This window comes from Hippocampus zosterae, chromosome 18, assembly GCF_025434085.1.
Source record: "Hippocampus zosterae strain Florida chromosome 18, ASM2543408v3, whole genome shotgun sequence".
Classification (NCBI taxonomy): domain Eukaryota; kingdom Metazoa; phylum Chordata; class Actinopteri; order Syngnathiformes; family Syngnathidae; genus Hippocampus; species Hippocampus zosterae.
The window spans coordinates 2,914,707-2,939,857 of record NC_067468.1 but is presented as its reverse complement, the minus strand read 5'-3'; the positions used below and the strand labels follow the sequence as shown (position 1 = coordinate 2,939,857).

Below are 25,151 nucleotides of genomic sequence, written 5' to 3'. Positions count from 1 at the left end.
GGCTAGTTATTAGCGACAAACCTGTGAATGTTTACGTGGCCAGGCTATAAAAAACAAATGTTCATGTTTTCCACGTGATCTCTTCCATTGTCTTGTTTTTGATGATATAACACGCACAACAGCTTCTCCCTCCATATCGTTCTGTAGATACCGCGAGGGGAGGAACTAATCTTTGGAAGTCATGGCTGCACGTCAGCCACGCGTTTAGCTGTACGTTTGGCCAGTTAGCTACTATTATTTTCTGTTTACTGGTTCTTCTTTCATTTATTGGCAGATTCAGTTTATTTAAATTTGCACGCCAATGTTCGAAGGGGGAATCCGATTGGCTCGAATCTCACACATTTCTGCCACATCTGATGGTGTAAATATTTTCACAGCTCGCAGGTCTGTGTCTCTGCTGCCTGGTAGCAAATGGGCCATGGCCCAGGGCTGGTCCGCGGACCGGTGGTTAGGGGACCCCTGACATAAAAAGTCGATTGATGTACTGTACAATAATAGCTTTCTTTCATTCTGAAAATTCTTCTGTAAAATAGAACTGTTGAACATGTGTGTGTGTGTGTGTGTGTGTGTGTGTGTGTGTGTGTGTGTGTTTTGCATGATTCATTTCCACATGGAATTGACCACTCTGCGACAGCATCTACAATTTCGATTATTTTAGCATTTTGGGAAATACTAATCTTGAAATTAATATTTTGTGAGAATGAGATGACAAAATGAATGTTCGTGTCATGTGCTCGTGTTAAATGTAGATCCGTAGTTAGGATGTGGCTTGACAATGTTAGATTGGAACTGAACTGGAAGAAGGAGAAAACAGAATGCTTGTCTCGTTCCAAACTACAGAAATAGACATACCGACCTCAATGACGCACTAGCCAGAACTCAATCAGAAAATTTCCCTCTTTTATCTGCTTAAATTCTTGCTTTCCTCCCCCAATGACATTATTCACTTTCACTTTCTCTTGCATCTCTTGCATTTACATCTTTGGGGCTTTTTAATTTTTTTATTTTTAATGGCAACATGTTTCTATTTAACACCTTATTCACCATTCTCAAATTTACAACACTTCAACACTTGATCTTCAAGTACACCATTGGTGCAAAATGAGAGAAACAGACCCCAATGAAGTGCATTGTATTAGACCGCCCCCTGTCTCCAAGATTCTAATTCCTTCAAAACAAACAGGACAGTTCTAGGCTGGTTCACTTGAGTTTGCTGTGTTGGAATTTGTCTTTACAACATATTTAGGATGAACTTGAATGAGACTGACAGCTCAATGGAGCACTGGTTCGACCTGCTGCCTTGTTCGAATTCCTACTTGGGCCTTTATTTTAGCTCGGGTTTGCATGTTTTCCCTGCAGTTTTGTGGTCTCTCTCAGTTCCTCTGCTTTTCTCATGAAGAGGGCTACAAGCCTTCTGTGCACAGAAGACCCAAGGTCACTGCACCTCCGATGACTCTCTTGAGCATGTGTAAAAGCATCAACTGATTTATTAACTCTAACACTAGGGGTGTACAATGCCCTGCCAGATGCCCTCAAACCGGTTCTGTGCCCTGTTTGAATACCCCAGCAATAAACCCCCCCCCGAGTGTCACATATCACCATCTGATTACATGCCACTCAGTGTGACCCCAGCAGATGTGAGGAAGACTGTTCAAAAGATCAACCCCCGCAAAGCTAACGGCCCAATTAATGTCCGGGAGCAACCTACTGATGGACTTTCCCCACCAAATGCCTGAGATGCTCACGGACATTTTTAACAAGAAAGCCCAAGTGATCCTTTTACCCAAGAGCTCCACAGAAACTGATCTGAATTACTGTCGGCCAGTCGCCCTTACGCTGACAGTCCTGAGAAGCCGATCATGGATCAGATTAACCCTGGAGAGCCCACGGGGTCAAATTTGACCCCTATAAATTCTGCTACTCAAATGCTACCCTTAAATCCCAAAGGGTCAAATTTGGCCCGAATCCTAAATTAGAATTAAACCATTAAATATTTGAAAAAACATATTTTGGTGTTCAGTGAACATATAGCAGGCATTTAATGTAAAATTAATCATTTTCCAAAGAAGAAAACGGTTCTTGGGTTCCCCAAGGTCAAAATCTTCATTGATGGTGAACCACACATCGACCATCTTCCAGATGCTAGTGCTGAAGGAGAAACAGACCACAGACAGTTGGTTTTCCTTCATCACTGTGTCGTATTATCTTGTAATTGCAATGTAGGATCACAACTCTTCTTTTTTTATGTCTGACAAATAATTTTGTAGAATTGAGAAACCCTCCCACAACCACACTTTTCCAATAGTATTTCCGGAAGCTATTATTCAAGAACAACACCGCATTTTCTCCCACGTTCAGTTCCCTGGAGGTGTAATGATTAGTTGACCCAATACATTTGTCCATCAAGTGCAGTTCCAAGGAGGTGTTTCCATTACTTTTATTTGTTGTCAATTTAACAAAATTGTGTATATTACTTAAAACAATAAGTGTACAAATAAATATAAAATATTTTTTCTGGAGAAAAAAAACATGTTGTGAATGTGTGCATACCATCCATCCTGCCGGACAAGAGCATTCCCCGGTCACATGATGACAAATGCCGCCATTCTGGCAGGGACACCTCTCTTCACACTGTTGTCCATGTTTACCTGGAGGACATGCACCCTCACAGCTGAGGAAAAACACAACAGTGTGCACGTGTAAAAATATTGTGTTAAGACAGTATCTCCTTGGATAATTAAAAAGTTAAATCAGTTTTAAAAACGTTATATTTAAGTCAATGATCAAATTATCTGGAGTGCGTGAAGGGGAGTTAACTGAATACTCCCCCCCCAAAAAAACAAACAAACAGCTGAGGCCTCTATTAAGATTCAAACACAGATTCTTTGATTATGAGACAGACTCACTAATCATATGCGACACTATGCCTTCATTTAATCGACAACCTTGCCAAATTGATTTGTTCTGTTTTGCATTATAAACCAACAAGGCATTGTGTGAAGATGCTGTTATAAGAGTCATCTTGTCACACCAACATAAACTGAAATTTAATAGCCTCTCTATGGTGAGATGAGTTTTTTTTCTTTCAACTTGACAATAGCCAAAAGCCTGAAGGCTTTCTTAAAATATGACACTGCTGTCTCCAAAAGGCCTTCAGATAAGGGAATGACAATGAATAGACAGTAGATTTTTCATTTATGCTGTGGGGCCTTCAGTTAGTAAAATGCAGCTGCAGATCCTGGCTTTGAAAACGGCAGCTGTCTTGCTGTAATTACATTATGAATGGTAACGCTGCATCAGGGTGCATGAAGTCATGGAAACTGCAACTGCGACCCACAATCGCCTAATCTCCAACAAGCCTCTTGTGGTGTCCATGTTCTACTTGGACATTAGTGAAAAAAAAACCAAAACATTGGGAAACACCAAGAGCCTACTTTTGTAGCTTTAGTCTATAAGTGAAAAAAAAAGATGCAGTTGCTTGTAAAGTGCCACAAGCAAAGTCCTCATGATTACCAAAGGGGCAGTGGGCTCACATATAAGAAAACTTGTGATGGTAACATACTATTGTTTGTAGTTACTTGTAGATAAACAATGTCCACAATAATATTGGGACTTGTTCTAATTCATTTCAATAACATTCATTACATTTGTGTTTTACTCCGGTGAGATAATGCTTCCTTGGCACATACAGTAAGTAAATTGGGTGAATTGTGCTTAGCCGTTGTGTCACTGTGAACATTTTCCGTGGCTCGGCATCTTCCAATCTATCTGCACCCCTTGCACACATATCGAGTTGGAACCATGCAGTCAAACATGGTAACATGGGCGAGGCAGAGCCACGCTCCTGTGTGGGGGCGGCTCACAGAGTATAAAAAATAGGAAACATTTTGGACAAATTAGACCTTACTCCGCATTGATTAGAATGATGCTCCATGGCTATAGGGGTGTTCACACGGCAACTTTTGCTCTGGTGCAGCACCGGGGCTGCCCCAGTAAAGCGGTCACAGGTACAAAGTTACACGGTGTAGCCCCTGAAAACAGCTTAAACCAGAGCAAATTTAACCCTGCTCAAGGAGGTGGTTTAAAAATTTGCTCCAGAGCAAATGCTTTTTTGTGGGGCAACACCGATGTAAAACGGTACGTGTGAACACTACAGGGGTAGACTCACTATGCATGAGAAGAGTTGATTACATATAGATAGAATGCCCTGCTTTCGTGCTCTGTTGTACTTCCGTCCGTCTTCTTTCCTTTTGTCGGAGACTGGACTGTCTCGGAGTTGTTTGTGTAGTTTGTTCCTTTGTTGTGTGACCCCCCCCCCCCCCCCCCGCCCATAGAATTCCCTATAGAATTTATTTTGCGATTTCCTCTCTTGATTTTCTGTTTGGCGAATTATGTTTGCTATTCTGAGTGTCATTGAAGTCATCGTTGATTTACATTTTTAGGGGCGGTCGTTGAATGCCTCTCGAGCAGAAGGCATGGAGACCGAGAAGGAGAAGGACGTGCCTGTAGTTGTTTGAGTTAATCAAATTAATAAAGTGTATGTTTCAAAAAGAACCAACACGACAGCTCTTTGTTTTCTACTGTATTGGACGGCCGCACCCCTCCGTGAGTCGTCACCTTACCGTGGTGGAGGGGTTTGTGTGTCCCAATGATCCTAGAAGCTAAGTTGTCTGGGGCTTTATGCCCCTGGCAGGGTCACCCATGGCAAACAGGTTCTAGGTGAGGGGCCAGACAAAGCACGGCTCAAAGACCCCAATGATGATTACGATAAATGGATCTCGGTTTCCCTTGCCCGGACGCGGGTCACCGGGGCCCCCCTCTGGAGCCAGGCCTGGAGGTGGGGTTTGTTGGCAAGCGCCTGGTGGCCGGGCCTACACCCATGGGGCCCGGCCGGGCACAGCCCGAAGAGGCAACGTGGGTCCCCCTTCCCATGGGCTCACCACCCATGAGAGGGGCCAAAGGGGTCGGGTGCAATGTGAGCTGGGCGGCAGCCAAAGGCGGGGACCCTGGCGGTCCGATCCTCGGCTGCAGAAGCTAGCTCTTGGGACATGGAATGTCACCTCTCTGGCAGGGAAGGAGCTCGAGCTGGTGTGTGAGGCAGAGAATTTCCGACTGGATATAGTCGGACTTGCCTCCACACACAGCCTGGGTTCTGGTACCAGTTCTCTCGAGAGGGGTTGGACTCTCTTCCACTCTGGAGTTGCTCATGGTGAGAGGCGCAGAGCAGGTGTGGGCATACTCATTGCCCCCCGGCTCAGTGCCTGTACATTGGAGTTCACACCGGTAGACGAGAGGGTTGCCTCCCTCCGCCTTCGGGTGGGTGGACGGGTCCTGACTGTTGTTTGTGCATATGCACCAAACAGCAGCTCAGCATACCCACCCTTTTTGGAGTCCCTGGAGGGTGTGCTGGAGAGTACTCCTGCTGGGGACTCCCTTGTTCTGCTGGGGGACTTCAATGCTCACGTGGGCAATGACAGTGAGACCTGGAGGGGCGTGATTGGGAGGAACGGCCCCCCCGATCAGAACCCGAGTGGTGTTTTGTTATTGGACTTCTGTGCTCGTCACGGATTGTCCATAACGAACACCTTGTTCAAACATAAGAGTGTCCATATGTGCACTTGGCACCAGGACACCCTAGGCCGCAGTTCGATGATCGACTTTGTAGTTGTATCATCGGATTTGCGGCCGCATGTTCTGGACACTCGGGTGAAGAGAGGGGCGGAGCTGTCAACTGATCACCACCTGGTGGTGAGTAGGCTCCGATGGTGGGGGAAGATGCCGGTCCGTCCTGGCAGACCCAAACGTATTGTGAGGGTTTGTTGGGAGCGTCTGGCGGAATCCCCTGTCAGAAGGAGTTTCAACTCCCACCTCCGACAGAGCTTTTCCCATGTTCCGGGGGAGGCAGGGGACATTGAGCCCGAGTGGACCATGTTCCGTGCCTCTATTGTTGAGGCGGCCAATCTGAGTTGTGGCCGTAAGGTGTTTGGTGCCTGTCGTGGCGGCAACCCCCGTACTCGCTGGTGGACACCAGCAGTAAGGGATGCCGTCAAGCTGAAGAAGGAGTCCTATCGAGCCTTTATGGCCTGTGGGACCCCAGAGGCAGCTGACGGGTATCGATTGGCCAAGCGGGCCGCGGCTTCGGTGGTCGCCGAGGCAAAAACCCGAGCGTGGGAAGAGTTCGGTGAGGCCATGGAAGCCGACTTCCGGACGGCTTCGAGGAAATTCTGGTCCACCATCCGACGTCTCAGGAGGGGGAAGCAGTGCACCACTAACACTGTGTACAGTGGGGATGGGGCGCTGCTGACTTCGACTCGGGACGTTGTGAACCGGTGGGCAGAGTACTTCGAAGACCTCCTCAACTCCACCAACACGCCTTCCTTGGAGGAAGCAGAGCCTTGGGACTCTGAGGTGGGCTCTCCTATCTCTGTGGTTGAAGTCACCGATGTGGTTAAAAAGCTCCTCGGTGGCAAGGCCCCGGGGGTGGATGAGATCCGCCCGGAGTTCCTCAGGGCTCTGGATGTTGTGGGGCTGTCCTGGTTGACACGCCTCTGCAACATCGCGTGGACAACAGGGAGAGTGCCTCTGGATTGGCAGACCGGGGTGGTAGTCCCTCTTTTTAAAAAGGGGGACCGGAGGGTGTGTTCCAACTACAGAGGGATCACACTCCTCAGCCTCCCTGGTAAGGTCTATTCAGGGGTGCTGGAGAGGAGGGTCCGTCAGGAAGTCGAGCCTCAGATTGAGGAGGAGCAGTGTGGTTTTCGTCCCGGCCGTGGAACAGTGGACCAGCTCTACACCCTTAGCAGGGTCCTTGAGGGTATGTGGGAATTCGCCCAACCAGTCTACATGTGTTTTGTGGACTTGGAGAAGGCGTTTGACCGTGTCCCTCGGGGAGTTCTGTGGGGGGTGCTTCGTGGGTATGGGGTACCGAACCCCCTGATACGGGCTGTTCGGTCACTATACCACCGATGTCAGAGTTTGGTTCGCATTGCCGGCAGTAAGTCGGAATCGTTTCCAGTGGAGGTAGGACTCCGCCAAGGCTGCCCTTTGTCGCCGATTCTGTTCATAACTTTTATGGACAGAATTTCTAGGCGCAGCCGAAGCGTTGAGGGGGTCCGTTTTGGGGGCCTCAGTATTGCATCCCTGCTTTTTGCAGATGATGTGGTGCTGTTGGCTCCTTCAAACGGGGCTCTCCAACTCTCACTGGAGCGTTTCGCAGCTGAGTGTGAAGCGGTTGGGATGAAAATCAGCACCTCCAAATCTGAAACCATGGTCCTCAGTCGGAAAAGGGTGGAGTGCCCCCTCCGGGTCGGGGAGGAGATCTTACCCCAAGTGGAGGAGTTCAAGTATCTTGGGGTCTTGTTCACGAGTGGGGGTAGGAGGGAGCGGGAGATCGACAGGCGAATCGGTGCAGCGTCTGCTGTGATGCGGACGTTGTATCGGTCTGTCGTGGTGAAGAAGGAGCTGAGCCAAAAGGCGAAGCTCTCAATTTACCGGTCGATCTACGTCCCAACCCTCACCTATGGTCACGAGCTATGGGTCGTGACCGAAAGAACGAGATCCCGGATACAAGCGGCTGAAATGAGTTTTCTCCGCAGGGTGTCCGGGCTCTCCCTTAGAGATAAGGTGAGAAGCTCAGTCATCCGGGAGAGGCTCAGAGTCGAACCGCTTCTCCTCCACATCGAGAGGAGCCAGATGAGGTGGCTTGGGCATCTGATTCGGATGCCTCCTGAGCGCCTCCCCGGTGAGGTGTTCCGGTCATGTCCCACCGGGAGGAGACCCCGAGGAAGACCCAGGACACGCTGGAGAGACTATGTCACCCAACTTGCCTGGGAACGACTCGGGATCCCCCGGGGAGAGCTGGAAGAAGTAGCTAGGGAGAGGGAAGTCTGGGCTTCCCTGCTAAAGCTGTTGCCCCCGCGACCCGGCCCCGGATAAGCGGTAGATGATGGAAGGATGGATGGATGGATGGATGGATGGATGGATGGATGGATGGATGGATGGATGGATGGACGGCCGCAGAAACTGCCGTGTGAACCCAAGTGGGCCTGCACCGGGGTAAACACACTTGACTTTAGTCAGCAGCTTTTTACGTGCTCCACAAAATTTGCTCCAGTGTAAGATATATTGCAAAAAAATACCTCGGTGCAGCACCGATGCAAATGTGTGCCGCGTGAACACCCCTTATGTCTCGATCTTCCAGGCATTCGTGAACTAGTTCAACGAAGACTATGCCGTCTTGTGGTAGTTACTGTTAGTAAAATTGTAATATTGGGAGCATTAAACCTTACCTTTCATGCCCCAATAATGATAACATGTAAACTGTCCACTGTAGTAACCGCTGTCCCTGAAAGCGTTAAAGATAAAAGGACCGGGTGAACGCTCCCCCAGAGCTTTTTACTCCCCTCGCTCTTTGGTAGCATATTTTCCAATTAATAGCAGAAATGATCAAAGGAAACATGTAATTAAGCACAGTGAAACTCCTTTAGAACAAAACCTACATGGGCGAAAATACCCCCTAATGTGAAAAAATCTTCATGCACGAACATCATTCCCATTCTACTGCCCCCCATACGACGAACAAAATACGAAATACGAAATACGTAATACGAAAACATTTTCTCTGCTCCAGCCTCGTGAAGACATTCACTACAACGAAGTCTCATCCAACAGCGACCTCTACTGCTTCGTTCGGAAACGGCGACAGCAACCACCACACTGGTTTACATAGTGAATGATGTTTATTTCGGTCACAGCTGCGAGTTTCCTGAACGCAACATACTCATAGCTGCTCTGCCATTGGCTTACCGAGCATCATCCTGGCCTCTGATTGACCAAGAGGGACCTCACTGTCTATGTGTGTAGATCCTGAAGCTAGATCCATAGAAGATAGAGTGATGGATTACCGGTACTTGCACAATTGTTCAATTCGGATACAGAAGATGAGGACTTTGATGGATTTCTGGGTGATGATTGATCGAAAAATGTGAGTACATTGTAAGATGGCTAAATAAAGTAGAACCCAACTCAGTTTTGCTTCCGTTGCCTTTTTAAAAATGTGTTTTTAGCGTGTATCCGTATGTCTGAGCAGGCTACCTTATGCTTTAATTTCAAATACAGAAATAGCACCCATTACAGAGACTGCGCCCAACAATATGGTGCGCCGAATGGTCGTGAAAATACAGTATTTGTTCTTGTTAGATTCAGACGAGCATGGATGTTGCATTGCTAAAATGGCTACAAAATGGACCATTGGATGTCAAAAAGCTAAGACAAGAAGAGCTCTGATGCTGGAAGAGATGGTAAAAGTGACCAAAATGAAAGACGGAGCAAGCAAAATAAAAGACATTATCCAAGAAATTGATGTAAGTGAAAGTGAATGCTGATCGTAAATTTCGTAATTTCTTTCCCTTTTTTTCTTTCTACACTGACAATATGAAGTGTCAAATAAGTGTGCGCTTATTGGAATAAAAATAGAGTACAGTATAAAAGTAGAGTGTGCGTGTACACATACGTTTGTTTGTGTGTATGTGTGTGTGTGTGTGCGTGTGTATGTGTGCTTGCATCTGAGATCCAATTTTGCCAAATGAAAAACCCCCTGTTGTGAAAAATTTCTTGCTGAAAACATGATTTCGTTGTAGAGGAGTTTCACTGTCGTTATTATTGGGTTTAGTGGCAGTAAAACAACATTTTAAAATCGGACTTACAAAGCTCCAGTGTATCCTGGTGAGCACTTGCATTCCCCAGTCACGTGGTGACAAATAGCTCCATTTTGGCACTGGCACTTCTGCTGACATCCATTACCATAGGTGCCCACCTCACACACTTCCTCACAACGCCATCCTCTGTATCCGGGACTGCAGATACAGGCTCCAGTGATAGGGTTACACAGAGCTTTGTTCTGGCACTGACATCTATTGCTGCAGTGGGGACCCCAGTGGCCACTGTCACAAGCTGAAGAAAAAAAAAAAAGGTTTACAGTTGCACATACAATCCAACATGATCATGGTGTAACAAAGAAAGGATCTGAATTGGGATTTTTTTTTAATTTAAAGGGTCTGTGTCATGCATAATCAACGTTTATCAGCTTTTAGTCATGGTAAAATGCTAATCCTGGTTTTCCTATGCACACTGATCTCTGACCATTTTCCAAGCACCAACTACGCTCAATTCAAGAAAACAAATGGGTCCTCAATTACATACATTTAAAATTGAGGAGAATTGAGAATTTCTCCACCTTTTTGCACTCGCCCGCTGGAGCTCTGCTCTTTTGAGCAGACATTGGAACTTTCTCTCTAATTGCATACCGAAAGTTGTACCACAAATACTGCTAGTGTTCACTTACTAAAAAAATGGTGCAGCGATTACCCGCACCAACTGCACAACCGTCATAGTACTGTATTGTATTGCACCACTGATGAATTTATCTCTGCTTGATCACGCTGCACATTGTCGCACGGCTGATATTGGGTTGTACGACTGCACAATGGTACCCTTACATTATGAAAAGTCTTTCGATACTAATGATACTTACGTATGTCATGTCTTTGTTTATTGGAGTTGCTTGCTATTGCAATACGAGTGTCGCCTATACTGCCAGAGACAAATTCCTTGTATGCGCTGCCTACTTGGCCAATAAAAGATCTGATTCTGATTGAATTGTCTTGTGCTGCTAAAATCAGTAAATTTCACACTGTGGGATTAAAGGTCTTATCTTCAAACATAATGAGCTGTCGACCAAAATGTACCATGACTAATATGCACACTAGTGAAAAGACGCCTTTCATAGTTTATGCACGGTCCACTCGACACACTCAAAATGTACATTTGTAATTTAGATATTTTACCCATAGCACCACAACAACTTTACACAAATGCCATTTGTGTTCTTTTTTAATTTCGAGAATGTCCAATGTGATGTCCTCTTCAAATCCCAAAATACATGCAATCAAGTCTTCCAAGGGACATGGTCGCTGGAAGGCACGACTCGACAAATAAAAGGCTGCTTTTTGCCTAATGAGGTTGTTACGGGAGGCAGTTTAAACTTTGGGAGAAAAGTGAATATCTAGCCCCCGGTGTTGAAACTGATCAGGGTACAGATTTAATTGAACACAATTGTTGGGACATAATAATTTGGAACTGTGTATTATTTTGAGAGAGCAAATCTTAGTGTTTATTTTTATCACAGTCTGCCATAACCCACAAGCCATCCATTTCATTCTTGCTGGGGCTTCACTCTTTATTGTAGCATTAAAAGGCAAGGCAAGGCAAAGCAATCCATTCTGAAATCTATCAATTTAAAAATCTGTCCAATCCCAATAGGGACATTGAATGCACCTCCGGTTGCTGGACTGAAACCTTTATCAGACCAAAGTCCTTCAATTTCTGGTCTTCATCTGGACTCTCCAAAACAACTTGCTTAAGTTATGCTTCATGTAATAAATGCTAATCTGTAGTGTTGCCGTCATCAATGAAATTTAGGACTAAATATCTTTGTCGGCGAGACTTTATCACGAGGAAGACGAGACATGCCATATTGTTGAAGAATAAAGACAAGACTAAATGTGGTTTTGCAAATTAAAACCAAGACATGCCGAAATGTCACAGATGTTACGAAATCTCATGTTATTTCTGTTCCCTGGGTTGTGACGTCTTTTCCACAATCCAGACGAACGAGATATTGTTTTGATCAGAAGAGGAATTTCTGGAAAATGTCCGCCACCTTAATAACAGTTGTAGCGAGCAGCCGGTGGCCATCTTCAGCCCCCCCGCCGACCCCCTTGTCGACGATTGTGCAGGTAGGTTGATTGCCCATTGTGTGATGTGTGCAGCAGACATGCAGCACCACCAGCTCCAAAGAATCAATCAATCAAGGTGAATCATGAATCACAAATCGAAAGGAATGGGACCCCTGTGAATCAAATCAAATTGATTTTGGATATTTTAATCAATACCCAGCCTTAACTATTCAATCTTTCTTTCTTTTATTTTAGTTGGTTCGAAACCTACTCTTATGTCTACTTGTTTTTAAAGTTTTCTGTTCACTTTTTAAAATGTTATCAGTGTATGTTCTTTTAGTGATTTTTGTAAGCTACTTTTGTTTTCTCTGCTGAGCATCTGAATGTCGTAAACTATTGTATTGGTAAATGCTTGTGAGGTGCTGTTTCTGTTTTTGTGAAGCACGTTGAGTGAAGAAACGTGTTATATAAAGCTTCCTTGCCATCTCTTCTACATGACTCAAGAGCACTCTCGCTGAAAAGGCACAAACTGCGTGATTTTCTGACAGATCGCAGAGGTCATTGTTACATTCACCACGGGAAGTCACCCAGATCTTGAAGTACCATGTGTCATTGTTGTCATGATGTTCCTTCTATCAATTTAACACTTCTCTTGTTAGTCCACAGAATATTTTTACATCTTAGGGATCATTAAAATGCTTTTGGCCAACATGAGACAGCCCTTTGTGAGGGATTGGAGGAGGCGTAGATCATTGTCTGCAGTGATTTTTGCCAAACCTTCCCATGGATGCCATTTTGTCTTTAATATGGTTGAGAGGCCAGTGATGCCTGCAATTTTTTAGATGTTGTTCTGGGTTCTTTTGTGACCACAGCCATCATTGAACTCTTGGAGTATTTTTTGTTGTTGTTGGCTGAGCACTCTTATGAAGATTCAGCAATGTTCTTTTAATGTTAATTGAATTTAATTGTTGAATTTGTTTTTTATAAAGGGCCACAAATGAAATGTCCATGTTGAAATGTCATTTTGTACTTTCATGTGTTGTCCTAGTGAGATATACAATTTTGCTTGATTGATCAGAAATTACTTTCATAAATTTCTTACAAACTTAAAATAAAATGCATTGGCTAAAAAAATGTTATAAAAACTAAATTCCGTCAAGCATAAATGTCAATCAAGCATATATTTTTTTGTTTTGTATTATGAAACACGGTTACGGAAAAAAAAACTTCAATAATTATTTTTTTTAAAACTTGCCCAACCAGGAAACACACACAAAAATAATATCCTTCAAATTTGTTTGGACAAAAATAAGACATGGATTATTTTAGCAGATCAGATCCTCTTCTCCACTGAATACATTCAGCTTGAAAGTGAATACTGTATGCCCAGAATTCTAATTAACACGATGTTTAACCAGTTCAACATTCGGAAGCTGCTCAAGTGATTAACAAGCTCCTTTTCTTCCGCCTGCATTAGCCTGCTTCAGACTGACCTGACAGAAAAATAACAACAAAAAAACATACTTCCTTTTGCCTCTAGCAGTCTAGTCCTGTGTGGCGAGGATTCAGGGACAGACAAAGGGGATTAGAGATACTAAGATGCACACATAAAACCCTTGTGCATTCAAGTCTGCCAACTCTGGAACCCTTATGAAACCTGACCTGGATTAAAGAAAGGCCAAACTCTGGGAGCTTGAGGCTCCCTATCCACTCGCTTGACAACTACTTGTTCTTATTCATCTGTCTCCTCGGGATGGCCATGAAACAAAAATACTGCTGATGATGGTTAAAGGGCCAAATGAGAGATAATGATACCATCACTACATGGTTGTCAAAATTATGACAGGGAAATTGTGCATACTGCTGATGTCAAATTGCAGAAAAAGTATACCTGTTGTTTTGGAGGTTTATTTCCCCTCAGCAATAGACAGTCCACAAAAGAGTTGGAAGGGGGTGGGCTAAATGGAGCATGGGAGTGCATCTATTTAGTGATTACGCAGTCCACCAAGAATGGCGCACTCACAGGAAACAGTTTTTTCACCGATACAGAAGGTTCACAGGGAGTGGAAAAAAACACTAAGCGTAGTGTTCTACCACTTGTCTGAACTGTGTCACCATGTGTGTTCTTCTCTGGAGTTTTAATGACAGCACAATCTTTCTGTAGTAATTCTATGGTATACAACACAACTCAAATAACAAACAAGCGAGCCAAATCGATAAACACAAACACATTTTCAGACCACAATTGAAAATCAATAAGGAAAAAAGTGATCGTTTTAATTGGTTTTTAATCGGACCGGAAAAAACAACTGAACGATGGTGTTTTGCTCTTTTTACATTTTACAGTGGATAATATCTTCTGTGTATGACAAATCCAAGTCGTCTTCTTCTTCTCCTTTTGGGCTTGTCCCCTGAAAAGGGACAAGCCCAAAGGAGAAGAAGAAGACGCCTGACGTTGCACTGGTCTCCCTTTCATTTATGCACATGTACTCTGTCTGACTAAGACTGACAATACAATAGAATACACTACATGCTGATTTATATCGCGCTTTCACAACAGCGGCAGCTGTAACAAAGCGCTTAACAAAGCAGTTAACATAAAGTAAAATAAAAAACACAACACACAATATAAAACACGGACAGTCGTGCAGTCCTAACCACTTTTCCGTCACACACTTTGTTGTTTGAAGCAGTTTGATGACCTTTATTCCTCTTCTCTCTAGTGCAAACCTCCACCTTTCTAGGTTTTCTTGTAGCTGCTGCCTAATCTCACTACAGGTCATAATGTCATCTGCAAACATCATAGTCCAGGCCGACTCCTGTCTGACCTCATCTGTCTATTTATCCATCACCATACAAACAAGAAGTGGCTCAGGGCTCCTTGATGCAGTCTTACCTCCACCTTGAAGTCTTCTGTCCATCCAACTGCACACCTCACCACTGTTGTACTATTCTCATACATGTCTTGAACCAACCTAACATACTTCTCTGCAACCCCTGACTTCCTCATACAGAACCACAATTCGTCTCTTGGAACCCTGTCACAAACCTTCTCTGCAGCTCCTTCGTACCTTGCTTGTACTTCTCCATCAGGATCCTCAGGGCAAATATTGCATCTGTGATGCTCTTTCTCGGCATGAAACCATACTGTTGTTCACAAATCTCCACTTCCTGTCTCAACCTGGCTACAACTACTCTTTCCCAAAACTTCATCGTATGGCTCAACCTGATCGAGCTTCTTCTTAATCCTCTCTGGCTCTTCATTCCTATGTTCCCTATTGTTTTCCTCATTCAACTCCTCAAAGTATTCTTTCCATCTCCTCAACACACTTTCCTCACTTGTAATGGCATTTCCCTCTCTGTCTTTAATTAACCTCGCCTACTGTACATCCTTCCCAGCCTGATTTCTCAGTCTCGCCAACCTGCACAATTATTTTTGTATGACAAATCCAAGTAAAACTGATTAATTTCGAGAGTTGGGCAATTCATAGAAATCTGATTGTGATTTTGGGTTCTCATGATCATGAAAACTTGATTGAGGCATGATTAATGTTATTCTGCGCTCGCTGTGCGTGCTTTTTGCTTTTCTTGCTTTTGTGTTTAATGATAGCTAGTTTAGTTTACTCTAAAACTAAAGACACAACAAAAAAAAAAAAACACGATTGTAAGGTGTCCTTGAGTGTTTTGAAAGGCGCTTATAAATAAAATGTATTATTATTACATGTGCTGTCACGCGATTAAAAAAATTGTGAGATTAATTATAATATGTAATTAATTGATCTAATTAATGTATATTTTATTCTCATCTAAAAATTACAGAGAAACCCCAATTTTCATTTTAATTTCATTACATTATTGAGGCAGAGCAAAAGATTGATATCACAAAAAAGTGGCATTATCAAGTCTTTTATTGTTTTTAAACAGACTTGAAAAGATGCAGTCCTAGCCATTTACTTTCTGATGTACTTGTGACTCGTGCCAAATCCGACCTGCAACCTTTATTTTCAACAACGAGGGGGAATATCACTGTTTTGTATGTTTTGGTCAGTCATTTTCCGAACCGCTTTATCCTTACTAGGGGGGGCTGGAGCCTATCCCAGCTGTCTTTGGGCAGTAGGCGGGGGCCACCCTGAATCGGTTGCCAGCCAATCGCAGGGCACACAGAGACGAACAACCATCCACGCCCACACTCACACCTAGGGACAATTTAGAGTTTTCAATCAGCCTGCCATGCATGTTTTTGGAATGTGGGAGGAAACCGAGGTACCTGGAGAGAACCCACGCAGGCCCAGGGAGAACACGCAAACTCCACACAGGGAATTGAAATTGAACCCGGTACCTCCGCACTGTGAAGTCGATGTGCTAAACACTGGACTACCGGGCCCGCCGTATGTTTTGGTAAATATCCAAATAATTACAAAATAAAAATAAAATAGAAAAGTGTTTAGGTTAACACAGTGTTTTTCAAACCCTGTGCCGCGGCACACTGGCCGCTAGATATTGTCAGGTGTGCTGTGGGAAATTATCCAATATGTATGCCTGTGAGGTCTATTGCTCGGCAGACTAATCATGTAGTACTCTTCCATACCAGTAGTTGACAGCAGCAGCGAGCTACCGTATTTTCACGACTATAAGGCGCCATTAAAAGTCTTACATTTTCTCCAAAATGGACAGGACGCCTAATGGTGCGGAGCGTCCTTTATATGCGCTGAGTTCCAAAATCTGACTGACAGCCGACACGCTGTTTATATAGAGAAAAGGCGGAAGTGACTGTGGCCAGGCATGCGGGAAAGAAGTCGGCCAATCAGGGAAGGGTGGGCGTGTATATATACATATATGGAGAGGGAGAGAGAGAGAGAGGGAGAGAGAGGATAGGCAAGCTAGTCCGCCAATGGTGAAGGGTGGGCGTGTAAGTGGACGCTAAAGGGACGCCTCAAGCCAGTACCAACACTTGTATAGAGTGTGGCAATGTGCATTGTTGCAAAACAACTCCGGTTTTGGTTTCTAAGAACCCCTGAAAATTAATTCGACAAAAAGACACGCCTACGAAGCTCAGTTCAAACTTAAAGCCACCGGTTATGCTTTTGGCATGCGTGCCCATCTCACAGCAGCGGTGAAAAAACAAGTCAAGCAAATGAACTCTGAGCTTGCCGTTATTCCCGGAGGCTTGACTAAAGAACTCCAACCGCTGGACATTGGCATCAACTGGGCGTTCAAAGTAAAGTTGCGAACGGCATGGGAACAATGGATGATCGGTGGCAAACACAACTTTACAAAGAATGAGAGGCAGCGCTTGGCGAGTTACGCCACAATACGCAACAACGAGAGGGAACGCAGCGTTTTTGATGAATTACGGTACTTGCACAATTGTTCAATTCTTTCTACACACACACGCCATGCCACCATGTTTCGCTCTGTTCTTTACTTTCAAATGTGGGAAAGCTTCACACGAGAGAAATGTTGACTTTGCTGTTGCTACTCCTTCTTTCCGCTCGGCAATGCGTAGCAACTCACACTAGCATGTGATGCATTCAATGACAACTGAGATGTGCAGTCCTCTGCTTCTGATACAGAGGATGAGGACTTTGATGGATTTCTGGGTGATGATTGATCGAAAAACGTGAGAACATTGTACGATGGCTAAATAAAATACACCCGAACTCAGTTCTGCTTTCGTTGCCTTTTTAAAAACGTGTTTTTATCTTATCTGTATGTCTTGGCATGCTACCGTATGCTTCAAGCTAACGTGTTAGAGTGCGCGCATGCATGCCGTATGTTTAAGCTGGCGTATGTTTTACCACTGTAAAACTGCGGCCATTAGTACGGTGCGTCCTGTGTATGTGTAAAATACAGAAATGTCACCCATTAATGAGACTGCGGCCATTAGTACGGTGCGTCGAATAGTCGTGAAAATACGGTAATTGCCTTATGCTTCGAGATAATACAACGAAAGGTATCTTTCATTTACTTTTAATGGAGATGCAACAGCACCGACTCCGTTGTGCTTGGTATGTGGTGAAACGGCCCTATGGTCACAAGTCAAGTAGTCAAGTACAACTTTATTGTCAAATGTGCTGTATGTGCAACATACAAGACAGATGAAATTTCTTCCCTCTCAACAGACAACAGAAAACTAGAGTAAGTAAGAAGTAAGCTGAAACTCCATCTCCAAACAAAACACCTTTCACTTCGAAACAACAATGTGGAGTATTTTGTTCGCCTGCGTGAATACATGGAGAAACAAGGAATGTGCATGAGAAAAACCGCAAATGTAAACGAGAGAGCCCTGAAAGCAAGCTACCATGTCGCTGAACATGTGGCTAAATCAAAAAAGTGGCAGAACAATTAATACTTCCCGCCTGCAAAGCCATTGTAAATGAGATGTTCGGACCTGAAGCGGCTAAAATAGCTTGAATGCTGCAAAAACTAAAAACATAGAAAGAATGAGAGCTGTGGAGGAAGAGCTCCCTGTGTCTGTCATCGATTGCTGCCACGATATCAGATCTGTGTTCATCCAAACCATTTATCACACTGAGTGAGAATAAATGTGAAAGATTATAAAATATTGGCTAGATGTTGATTTGATTCCTATTCAAGGTGTTGTAATATAATGTTATTTTTCAATGTTAAAAAATGCTTAACATAACAATTAATTTTGAAAAGAAGTTTTTTTCACATTTTCACGTAGTGGTGTGCCGTGGGATTTTTTCAATGAAAGAAATGTGCCTTGGCTCGAAAAAGATTGAAAAACACTGGGTTAACAAATCCAAAACAGTAAGAACACTTTTCTGAACAATACAAATATTGAACAATGAATTTGCTTCGGATAATAAAAAAATAAATAAAAGATCCTTAAATCATAGTGCTGTAAGTTAGCACATCAAAAATAACACTGTTAATCATTACAAAACAAAGTGCTGAAATAAACATCAATCACTTGCAGGAGGCTAAAGAGCACAGCACAGCAGCTATGTATGCTGAATTTATGCCTTGCACGCGGGTTGTTCTCCTCGAGTTTAAGTATGTTGAAGAGCTTGCTAAGGCTCGCTATATTGCTAACGCTTTCGGCGCTAATGTTAGCCGTGGCTGCACTCACGACTGGGTGCTTTGCATTGATGTGGTAGGATAAACTTGAGCTGCCTCGGTGGTAAGCAAACTCCTTACAAATCAGGCACAACACTACTTTTAAGAATAGTGCCGCCGGGGCGTTTTTCGAATGTAAATTTTCCATTCGTTGGGCCGAGAACTCCTCACCGGTGCCTACCTGGCCGTCCCAACTCCAATGAGAGCCTATCAGCTTCTGTTAAATAAGCCCAAACATAATCACAGCCAATCAATGTCAGATTTTTTCTTCCCTTTCTCTACCCAGAGTTTTTCCTTTCTGAATTCTGATTGTAATTTCCCCATTGCGGGACAAATAAAGGATATCTTAATCTTAATCTTAATCTTTCAGACTGTTGACCGACCATTGTTTCCCACCTTCAACAACTCGAACACAGGAAGCCAACGCATAAAAAGTGATATTATAAAAAGGCAACCCACCCACAGAAACAAAAAAGTTAGAGATTAAAATTTAGATTAACACGATTAAAAAACATAAGGCGCAAAATATGATTGTAATTAATTATTCACAATTAACAGGATAATTTGACACCTCTGTAACACACTGTATATTTTAATACACGACAAACTTCACTTTAGAAACATTGTAATGGCTAATGCTAGCAGCCAATGTAAAATTGATAGGCGGATGAAAAGTTATGACTCAGTTTTGGGAGTGAAATTCCTTTCAAGTAATTCAAATCCACATACAAACACTGTAGTTACATATTGAAAGACGGAATACAGCAATACTCAAAGGCAAAGGTGGGCAATATACATAATTTTGTCGGTCCGTCATTAATCATCACTCAGCAGCCTGGGCACCTGTCAGTCATCGCCAGTCCATCAGTTTTTCAAGTCAAACCAAACTGTAATTGTTAGTCGGTCTGTCAAGCATGTTATTTTAACGGTGCTTTCAACGGTAAATTTCACCAGTCCACAAGTCCGTCTACTGTCAGCCTGTACACACACACACACACACACACGCACACACACACACACACACACACGCACGCACGCACGCACACACACACACACACACACACACACACACACACACACACTGTATACAACACCCATAGGTGGGAATTTGTCAATGTGTTAGACCTTCAGTGAGCTTTCGTCACTATTTCAGGCCTGCCTAGTTGGTCCAAGTCAGCCAAATGGCATTGGGAACGGACTAAGCGGTACCATGTCACATGCAGGTGCCGCACCCCTGACACATACCCAAATAAAGAAAAAATATTAAAATTAAAACGTATTGTAAACCTTTTGCCCCCACAGACCGCAATGACACGTGTCCCATTATATTTTTATTTCACTGATCACCATTATTTGGTACATGTGTTTGTTGTATTTATTTATTTATATTTCTTCATTTGGCTGCATATCTGCTTCTGCGGCACCTGCGTGTGACGTGGAAATTATGTTCTCAATGCCTATTGACCAGTATTAATTTTGACAAGAAATTCATTTTTGTTGCAGTCTTCAGACAGCAGTCAATCAGTTAGTTTCAGTCAAAATTTATTCATCTAATTGTACTTTTGTCCAATTTTATTCAACAAAATGAATAATAAAGAGTGAAATTTTAGTCACCTAAATGTTTTCCTTCAGCAGACATGAAAAGTTTTTTTAAAGTATGCCACCTATTTTTAACTGTAGTCACACGCAAGACACACATTTAAAACAAGTGTGTCTTTATTCAACTTTGTTTCAACGAGAAATGTTGACATAATATCTAGATAGGAAATATGTACCAACATTTCGGCACTATAAGGCGCAACGAAAAGCCTTCCATTTTGTTAAAAGCTCACAGCGCGCCTTAAAATCCAATGCGCGTTGTGTATGATCATTACGGTAATATGTCGACCCCAAGATGGCTCCTTGCTGGAGACGTGCTTCCAATGTTATAACTTGCTGTTGGTTCAGTGAACTGTGTCACTGCTTCACTAAATAAGTTTTTGTTGCAGCTCCGAAAAAAAGGAGAACTGTGGTGTTGTTTTTTAAAACGCACAATTTATTAATGATTTTCACAGTCTCAACCAATAGACGTACAGCTTCGTCCGTCTCCAAGCCTTCTCTTCTTCCGTTCGACTCGAGAGGCGTTCATGACCGCCTCCGAAAAACGTAAATTAACGATTTCTTCAATGAAACTACGAAAATGAAAATAATGCATCAAAACAGAAAATCAAGCGAGGAAATAACAAAATAAATTCTATACCCCCCCTACAGAATTCAGAATAAATTCTGTAGGGGGTATCTAATTTATTTTGTGATTTCCTCATTTGTGGGTACAGTACACAACAAAGGAATAAATAACAAACACTTCTGAGACAGTGCAGTCTCCTACATTTTACTGACATCTGATCGTTCTGCTCAAGTAAATGCCAAAATTAATTCTGTATTTGGGCTATTGAATTATTTTGTTCGTAGTTTCATTGAAGTAATTGTTAATTTACGTTTTTCAGAGGTGGTCATGAACGCCTCTCGAGTCAAACGCAAGGAGCGTAACTCCATCCAGTGGATGCATTGTAGATTGCGCCTTATAATCCGGTGCGTCCAATATATGAAAAAAATTACAAAATAGGCCATTCATTGAACGTGCGCCTCATAATCCAGTGCGCCTTTTAGTGTGGAAAATACGGTAACTTGAATTTTTTTTTTTTTTTTGAAAAAGAAGCCCAAGATGGCCGCTTGTGCGCCAGTGTGTTCGGCGACACTCCTGCCATTTCAGGTTTTTTTACTTTTCACAATGCTTGTTACCTCAATAACAGCATCTCGGTTGGTTTATGATCGCCGATCGTTGTTATTGATTCAACAACACGTCGGAGATTCGGCTGCGTTTTGGCAAGACAGTTGTGAAAAGACGCTACCTCCGTTCTTGGCTAACCTGCCGGCTGATCTCTTCCGCATTCGCTCGCTCCCTTCACAGAAGCGCCGCCGCGGCAAACGTAGCGGTCAGCTCGTGAAGCTAAAACGGGATCTGAGACAAACTTCGATCGCTCCAGCGTGGTGTGCCCTCGACCCCGTCGCCTCGTGCTTGCTAACAGTCGTTGGCTCTCCCAACACACCACGACATTTCTACCCTCCACACCTTTCTCGGGGAGGAATCCAGCGAAAGCTTTTGAGGGAATTCCGTCAGGCTCGGCGATCGGAAGAGGCAAACCCTCCCGTTGCTACTCCCACAAGGATCGCGTTGTTAAACGCCCGGTCGCTGATGAACAAGACCCATATTCTGAGGGAGTATTTCCTTTCCAATGACTTGGATTTTCTGTGTCTGACGGAGACTTGGGCAGGTACTGGTGAGTACAACGCTTTGCTTGAACTGTTGCCACCTGACTGTGGTATCCTCGATACCCAGAGGACATCAGGTACGGTGGAGGTACGGTGAGCATCTTTAAGAACAATTTCAAATGTAAATGGTGCACATTCACCACATTGGCCACCAGCTTTGAAGCAACCTTCCTTGAAGTTGATTGTGTTTTCATTTACTATCCTCCTAAATACAACAAAGACTTTTTAAGCGACTTTTCAACCTTTCTTGCGGAAATCAGGCTGAGATATGATCATATCCTCCTAATGAGGGATTTTAATATCCATGTGTGCTGACGGAAAAAACATGAGCAAAAGACTTATCGACTCTTTTAATTTCGTGCAGTATGTGACCAGCCCGACACGTGAACAAGGACATATTTTAGACATTGTCCTTGCTCATGATCTACCGGTGTCAAATCTGGAAGTCCTTGAAAATGGGATTTCTGATCACATGGCAGTTTTATTTGACGTAGTCTTATCGCATGCTGCTGTGAAATCTGCCGCTCCTAGCTGTAAACGCCAAATTTTTAACCCTCGCACTGCTGGTCGTTTCTGATACCTTTAATAACCTTTGCGTACCCTCGTCTAACACAGAGGAACTCACCATTTGGTTCAACTCGTCATGCCGTGCCATCCTGGATTTGGTGGCTCCTTCAAAAACTGTGCTGCCAAAACTTAAACCCGAGCCATGGTTTAACGACATTACCCGCGCAGCTAGGCAGGGGTGTCGCAAAGCTGAACGCAAGTGGAAAAAAGACAAATTGCATGTCTCTTATCTAATTTGGAAAGACTGCTGGCGTAACTACCAGCTCACAGTAAAAGAGGCCAAAAGAGAATATCTGTCGGACCTTATTCAAGCTAACCGTCACAACCCACGCGCACTATTTAAAACGATAGATTCTGTACTCAAACCCCCTCTGCCTACTTGCTTCACCCGAGATGTGCAACAGATTCCTTCAGTTTTTCATTGACAAGGTCTCTACAGCTATGACTCCGGTCTCAAATACCGCATCTGACCCCTCTGTCCATGTTCCAATGTTCAACTGTACTAAATTCTTCTGAAACTGTGTCCTTGGCGCTTTTGGAGGATGTAGTTCGCCAGACGAAGCCATCTGGCTCCCCTTGCGACTCTTCCCCCGCACTTCTTTCAGGAGGTTCTCCCGAGTGTTGGCGCCATCTCTGGAGTCTTGGATATCAACAACAGCAGCCTCTCTTCTGGTGTAGTTCCCCAACAGTTTAAACATGCTGTGGTCAAACCCTTGATCAAGAAACTTGGTCTTGATCCAGATGTGCCCATTTCCAAACTGCCTTTCATTTCCAAAATTCTGGAAAAAGTGGTGCACATGCAGTTTAAACTTTTCTTGGATGAACATAACATCTTGGAGGTCTTTCAGTCAGGTTTCAAGACGATGCATAGCACGGAGTCAGCCCTGTTATGCGTTTCTAATGACATCCTCCTGGCAAATGACTCTGGAGACCACGTGTGTCTAGTTTTATTGGACTTAACTGCAGCATTTGATACAGTGGGTCACAGTATTCTGATGACTCTATAAATGCTGTTGACTTGGCTTGACTTGACAATCCTTTTTTCTTATCGTGGAATGTGAAATGGGCCCACAAATCCTCTTGTTGCTTTCCACCAGCCGTGGATATTATCTCGCACTTCAAATTGTTCTCATCTGCTTTCTTCCCAGGAATGTGATTGAAGTGGGTGACTGGCTTCCGTTCAGCGCTCTAGTCAGCCTCTGATTGGTTCTCTTCTCATTTTGTCCCATCTGTTCCATTTCATTCAAGTTGTTCTTTTGTCCAACCAGCGTCTCAGTCCTTCTTTAATTTGGATTTCGTCACTGTGGTTTTTTGGTTCCGTCTTTTATTTTTTTCTGATGAATATATCAATCCATTTGATATCATTACTGTATCAATAAATGACTATTTTTGTTTTCATTAATTTTTCATCTGGAAAAAAATATTTGTGACAAAATGAATGATGAAAATTTTTAGTCAACGAAATTAACACTGTACTTAGCTTGTAGCAGACGTGTGCACATTCTCAGCACGACGTCTTTGATCCACTGGTGAAAAGGACACTTTGAATCGCTCCTCTTTCATTTATAACTGCTTCAAAAAACAAAGTGTGTGCAGGAAAAGTGGTTAAGATTGCATGACTCTCCGTGTCTTATATGTTGTGTTGTTGTATTTTGTCATTTTATGTTAACTGTTCTTTTGATAGCGGCGCAGGCACCTGCAGCGGCTCCTCTTGTTGTCTTATTGTCTGTTTGAGAGGGATGACATTTCATCTGTGCTGTATGTTGCACATACTGGACATTTGACAAAGTTGAACTTGACTTGACTGAAATATTGACGTCAACTTATTGCCGGACTGATGACGGCCACCTCTGTTAACATCCATGCCGCCGCCGCCTAGCTAACAAAATAAATCACCATTGCAGAGACCTTGCATATTGAGGAACCTAGCCAGAAAAAGGTAAGTAGGTCATTGCATCATGTGATTCATGGCCCAATCACAAGAGAGAATGAGCACTGCATTATATGCGCAGCAACAATTCCTGTCCACAGCCTGTATTTCAGACTTGTCGCAGATATGTCGCAGACGTGCTGTGCAGCACAACGCGTCGGCCGCATCATGCAATGCAGCAGTCGTCGCCTGCTCACACGCCGGAGTATCAAGAGGCCTTCAGGCTACAAATCCACAGCAGTTTGTTATGCCATTGTGAGGAGCTGAAAAGTTAACACCAGTTAAAAAAAAGCAATGATGATAGATAATATTGGACTGCATCAAACTAGATCTAGTCCTGTAATATAATGTAATGTATGAAAACTCAAAATTCATTAGGTACAATAGTGGTCATGAACTGTAACTGTAAAAAGGAAACATTCCTTTGTCTATGATGGTAAACCTTATCCATCAGCAGGGAAAATGAGAAAAATAGATTCCATTAGAAGTTTGGTGAGCCCTGTCTGTTGTATCCATCTCCATAG

At 43.5% G+C, this 25,151-nt stretch overlaps 1 protein-coding gene across 3 annotated transcripts in view; it reads right to left on the bottom strand.

The window, feature by feature from the left end:
* megf10 (multiple EGF-like-domains 10) overlaps nucleotides 1-25,151 on the bottom strand; it is a 128,628-nt gene that overhangs the window by 64,924 nt on the left and 38,553 nt on the right. For all 3 annotated transcript variants that reach the window (XM_052050064.1, XM_052050065.1, XM_052050066.1), the window contains exons 6-7: nucleotides 9,705-9,951; nucleotides 2,551-2,671 (exon numbers count right to left, since the gene is read on the bottom strand). In XM_052050064.1, coding sequence (XP_051906024.1) covers nucleotides 2,551-2,671; nucleotides 9,705-9,951 — 368 coding nt within the window. The remainder of the gene's footprint in view (nucleotides 1-2,550; nucleotides 2,672-9,704; nucleotides 9,952-25,151) is intronic.